Source organism: Trachymyrmex septentrionalis, unplaced genomic scaffold (genome assembly GCF_001594115.1).
Source record: "Trachymyrmex septentrionalis isolate Tsep2-gDNA-1 unplaced genomic scaffold, Tsep1.0 scaffold7, whole genome shotgun sequence".
Lineage (NCBI taxonomy): Eukaryota > Metazoa > Arthropoda > Insecta > Hymenoptera > Formicidae > Trachymyrmex > Trachymyrmex septentrionalis.
This window is the reverse complement of record NW_017305884.1, coordinates 4,119,257-4,124,872: the sequence shown is the minus strand read 5'-3', so window position 1 is coordinate 4,124,872 and position 5,616 is coordinate 4,119,257. Positions and strand designations below refer to the sequence as shown.

The 5,616-nt window shown below is 27.3% G+C and overlaps 1 protein-coding gene across 1 annotated transcript in view; it reads left to right on the top strand.

The window, feature by feature from the left end:
• Positions 1-5,616, top strand: part of LOC108753415 — a 48,316-nt gene that overhangs the window by 3,319 nt on the left and 39,381 nt on the right. The window contains 7 exon segments of the mRNA XM_018494956.1: positions 27-118; positions 273-651; positions 933-1,210; positions 1,324-1,523; positions 1,831-2,136; positions 2,216-2,297; positions 2,852-2,967. Coding sequence (XP_018350458.1) covers positions 27-118; positions 273-651; positions 933-1,210; positions 1,324-1,523; positions 1,831-2,136; positions 2,216-2,297; positions 2,852-2,967 — 1,453 coding nt within the window.

Here is a 5,616-nt window from a genome sequence, read left to right as displayed (position 1 = left end):
AGTTTTCTAATTTATGTTATTCATCTTTGTAGGTGCTTCTATTCTTTATATGATACAAGGATTCTTATCAGAAGATGTTTTTCAAGAAGGACTTAAAAGATATCTAAATAATAAATAAGTTTATTATAATTATTTATATTTAAAAGTAAAGAAAAAAATGTTTTCTTAACATTTATATTATATAAATATTGAATAACGCAAATCACAATTGTGTATAACATTAATCACAATAAAATAATAGAATAATCTTAAAATTTCATAATTTTAGCAAGGGCGAATCCGTTGATTCTAACGATTTCTTCGAATCTGTCCAAGCTTCCAATAAGAAAGTGGAAGAATGTTTGCCAAAAAGTGTTACACTTAAACAAGTTATGGATAATTGGGTTAATAAACCTGGATATCCTGTCATTACCGTCACGTGGAATAAGAAATTACCTGGTACTGTTAATATAACGCAGGAACGATTCTTTTGGAAACCAGTGAAAGAAGATAAAACTCAGTGGTATATACCCATCAACTATGTAACAGAAGAATCGCCCGAAAAAGTAATGCCTACGGACAAAAAATCTCGCTGGTTGATACCCGGGACAAATGCATCAATAGACAATCTAAACAACACGAAATGGATACTTTTCAATAAGAATCAGACAGGTATGTAAATATTGATCATCGCTATGTAATCTTTACATTCATTGTAACGCTAATGATGCGTGCACCTATTAATCTACTAGATTATTTGACATACTTACATTAATATTTTATATAAAACTAAAATAAAATTGTATATAAAGATGTAGAACAAATAACATAATTAGTGTAATTTGTTATATTTGAGTTAGTCTTTTTTATAATCATAATTATGTATACAAAAGCAAATTTATGAAGATTAAAAGTTGAATATGGCAAAAAATATGAAATAATATTATTTACAGGTTTCTATCGTGTAAATTATGACGATTCAAATTGGCAGAAGCTAGCATCGTACTTAAAATTGTCTTCTTATCGTAATATAAGTGCAACCAACCGCGCCCAATTGATCGATGATGCATTAAATCTCGCGCGTGCAGGACACTTGGCATATGAGATTGCGTTGCAGATTACATCGTATTTATCACATGAGACTGATTATATTCCATGGTATACCGCTGTCAGAGCATTCAATTATTTGGACAACGTATTAATAGGTGGAAAGAACTACACAAAATATCACGTAAGTTGAATATAAGAAAAAATATCATGTTATAATTGTGGATGCATATTTTAATAGCAAAAAAAGAGAAACATATACAAGCATTAATGTTTTAACACATCACTTAATTTCAGAAATATGTCGCTGAAAAGATAAAATCTTTTGCACTGACAGTCAACTACAAGAATTGGGAAAATAGTACGCATGTAGATAAACTTGCCAAAGTATTAGCTTTAAACACAGCTTGTAAATACGGATTGGAAGACTGCAATAACTTTGCTAATAAAAAGCTTGCAGATTGGTTGGACAATAAGAAGAAAGAAGATGAGAAGAAGTAAGTCCGAGAGCTTGTTGTAGTTTCATAAATTCATAATTACGATCCATTATATATACTTGCTAAATAACAATAAGATTTCTGCATCGTCTATAAACTTATCATACAGTTTATAGAATATGTTGAGCAATACGATGCAAATACATTATACGTTTTATTCTTAAACATTTGTAAAAATTTTTAAACTTAAAAATTTTTCGTTACGTGTACGTACAAATATAAAAATAATGCAATTCTTGTCAACATTTAGCAATATTACATATCTAATATATAGAAATTATATTAACTGTTGACCGAGTATTTCTAGACTCTTACCAGACTTAAGACGTGGAATTCTTTGTGCCGGATTGCGAAATGCAAGCGCACAAATATGGAATGCCACTCTACAAAAGTACAAAACCACTGAAGATAAAGATGAAAAGGCGGACATTCTGGCCGGTCTTGGTTGCGCTACATCTAAGGAAAATGTCCAGAAATTTCTCGCGTTAACTCTCGAGAAAGATTCCGACATCGATATTTTTGCTGCGTTGAATTCGATATGTGCGGGTAATCACGAATCCTTCGACATCCTCGTAGAATTCATCAACGATAAAATTGAAACAATTCATAATGCGTAAGTTAATTTTTATTCCTTACTTTGATAATACAAAGTATATCATAAACAAATTAATAATATAATAATTTCTTTACAGAGATAAAGAAGATAACTCATTGCTAAGTGCCCTCCTTATTCAACTTTCCGACAGAGTCGTAACAACAAAGCAATATATAGAGGTAATACATCATTAATCTCTTTCTTATTTAATCTATATTTTTAAAGATAATAAATTTTTTATTAAACTAAAGAGAATTAAACCCTCATTGAAAGATATACTCTTTTAAATTTAACTTTTATATTGCACGTATCATATACATGCATAAAAATTGATTATGATTTTAGTAATGTAATTTAATTAATGTCTATCAGAAAATAACATTAGATAATTTATACTCAATTTTACTATTTCAAATTTGAACATTTTTTTAACTACGTAATTGAATGACATATGCGGATCAAATCGCGATAACATATCTTTTGTGTAATTAAATTTTAGTAATTGGAACCTTCAAAACATTTCATTTCTATCTCGTGTTCGATCGCACGCTTATATCTTATCTCAGAGTGGATTGATTGAATGTTTCACAATTTTGTGAAATATTGCGTCTCCAAAATGTATTCAATTATCGTCAACTACCATGTTATAAAAATTCAATAATCTAATAATATTGATCAATTGAATCAATAATTCTAAAACAAAATTTTTAATATAACTATTTCTGTATTTTAGTTATCGCTACTCATACATGGGCAACTGCAAAACGCAAACAAGTTTGAAGCATTGTCCGCTGCGACGAACAAACTTGTCTGGATCAATACCAACCGGGACAGTGTTGAGAAATGGATAGTAAAAAATTGTGAAACTTGTCACGAAAATAAGCCAGACTCTGCAAATTCCATTACTTTGTCGTTGTTCCTTCCGATTATTTTGTTGTCATTCACACGATTCTATTAAAAAGTCAAATTCATTATTATGTACTATCTTTAATTGATTAATTTCCAACTTAATCATATTTTCTCAATAAAATCGGAGTATAACACTTTTCTGGCTCTTTCAATGATTTATTTGTTGAAAGATTATTACATTTGATTTTTTTAATGAGAAGAAAATGAAATTGGAAGATACTGCAGATGTATTGTATATTATGTATTTTCTTCTCAAATTTCTCGTATTTATTCCAAGTTACAATTTTAATATAAATGCGCGTTTGTAGTTTATAAGATATCAAAAATGCTTTTAGTAATAATGCATTTAGCTGATAAGCTAAATGATATTATAACATTTAACAAATTAAAGACCAAATGCAGATCCATGAAAGACTTAGTACTGTAATTAATATACTGAAAAGTTATTAAGATATAATATAGTTACATAATTGTATGTACATGGTATGATTGTAAATATATTGATTGCTATTTATACCACTTATACAATAATTTATTTAATTTATGACTATTTATAATTGAAATAAAGAAGAAAGATAAAGATGTTAATCTTTTCCGCCAAATTTTAGGCAGTTAAAATGTTTACAGAGATTATGTTTATAAAATTATATAAGGAAATTTTTTGCATTGTGATTGACTGATTGCTTTAAACTTGCCTTTTATAACATTGCCATAAAAAAATGTATTTAATAAAAAATATAATTATTTGTGTTGTTTGAAATTAATTACGTATGATTTAAAAAGAATTAATAAAAAGTATACCTATTCCTTAGTATGGATATAATTATCATTATTACGTAAAAATATTCATAAAAATTTCAAATAAATTGAATATCACTAAAATGATCGTAATAATAAAATAAGCTTTAGTATAAAAGATTTTTTTTATATTAAAAACACAATAACATAAATATTCTTTTATTATAATGCATGACATAACTCATCGTTTCATAATATGAGACATAGGTCAATCATGTAAATTATTCATGCCTTTATGCACATTTGAAATAACAATGGGTATGCGTCGAATATCCGATTGTCATACGAGTAAGTATTCTTACTGAATGTTATAAAAGAAGACTAAAGTCAATTCATTTCACAAGTAAAGGCACTTTACTATCGAGCAGGAAGACATATACTTAGCTGCAGCAACGTTTCGCTTGATTTCGACAATTATATCACGTAAATATATTGAGTAACAAGGTAATATTCATCGTATACATTGATAACAATAAGAAACTGATTACAACAATACAATATGAGAATTATCTCGCTAACATTTCGTAAAGCCATCGATAATTATCTTGAATTCAAATTCAAATATCAATGTATATTCTTGATAAGCACGATATTATATTGTATAGACGTGTTTCTAAACAAGGGATTTTCCATAATATATTTAATATAGTGCATATAATTAAAAAAAGATTCTTATTATGTTAAATAATATTATTAAAATTGTAACATATTGAAAATACCGCACTAGAAATAATTAATTAAATCAATATTGACATCAATAATACTGATCCGTCAACGCCGATTCGGCCAATCATTTCTGAGTACTAGGTAATATAAATAAATAAAATTATTTATTTAAAATTTTTATATACGTTTTTATATATAATAACGATGTAAAGACTTAAATATAATATAATATTGTTTGTTTGTTTTTATATATGTTTGTATTATAAATATTAAGATAGTTTTTGTATTTTTAATTAGAAATTAATTCAAATAGTAGCTACACAGAATTTATATCAATAATATTTAGGAAATAAATGTAATACAAAGGGCTACGAGCCAAAACAATTTAAATTTAATGTAATAAACTAACAGATAATACAAGAACAATTAAGAAACAGACGTTTCAATCACTTTTTTTTCATTATCAATGTTAAAAATGACATTATGTATAATAATATTTATATACAAACTCTTTTTCTTAAAAACCAATTTATTGAAATATAATAATTGGAAGTAATATTCGAGTAATATTCGTACAGATATTTGAAAAAAAGAATTAGCATGGTGAATTTTCTGAAAGTATTATTAAATATTGGCTTAATATTTACCGCTGCAACGGCTCTTTCTGTTGACGGAGATTCAAGGAATGACTTGAGCACAGTCAATTACCGTTTACCAGACAATGTAGTGCCAGTGCACTACAGCATCGGACTTATACCGTATATTGAAAAGGATAATTTTACCTTTGATGGTAAATCGCATATCATCATTGAGATTTGTCGTACATCGCAGAACATAAGTTTACACGCACTGGATTTAATTATAAATGAAACAGCAACATCATTGATTAGCAGCGATACCAATATTTATGCACCGACGACACATAATTATGACAATAAAACAGAAATCTTAACCCTTCATTTCAATGATGAATTATCTCCTGGAATTTATAATCTATATATACAATTCATCGGTATTCTAAATGATGAATTGCATGGCTTCTTCAGAACATCTTATACCAATGAGAAAGGAGAAAAAGTGTAAGTATAGAAATGTTCAATATTAAAATTTTAAAAATGTTTTTAA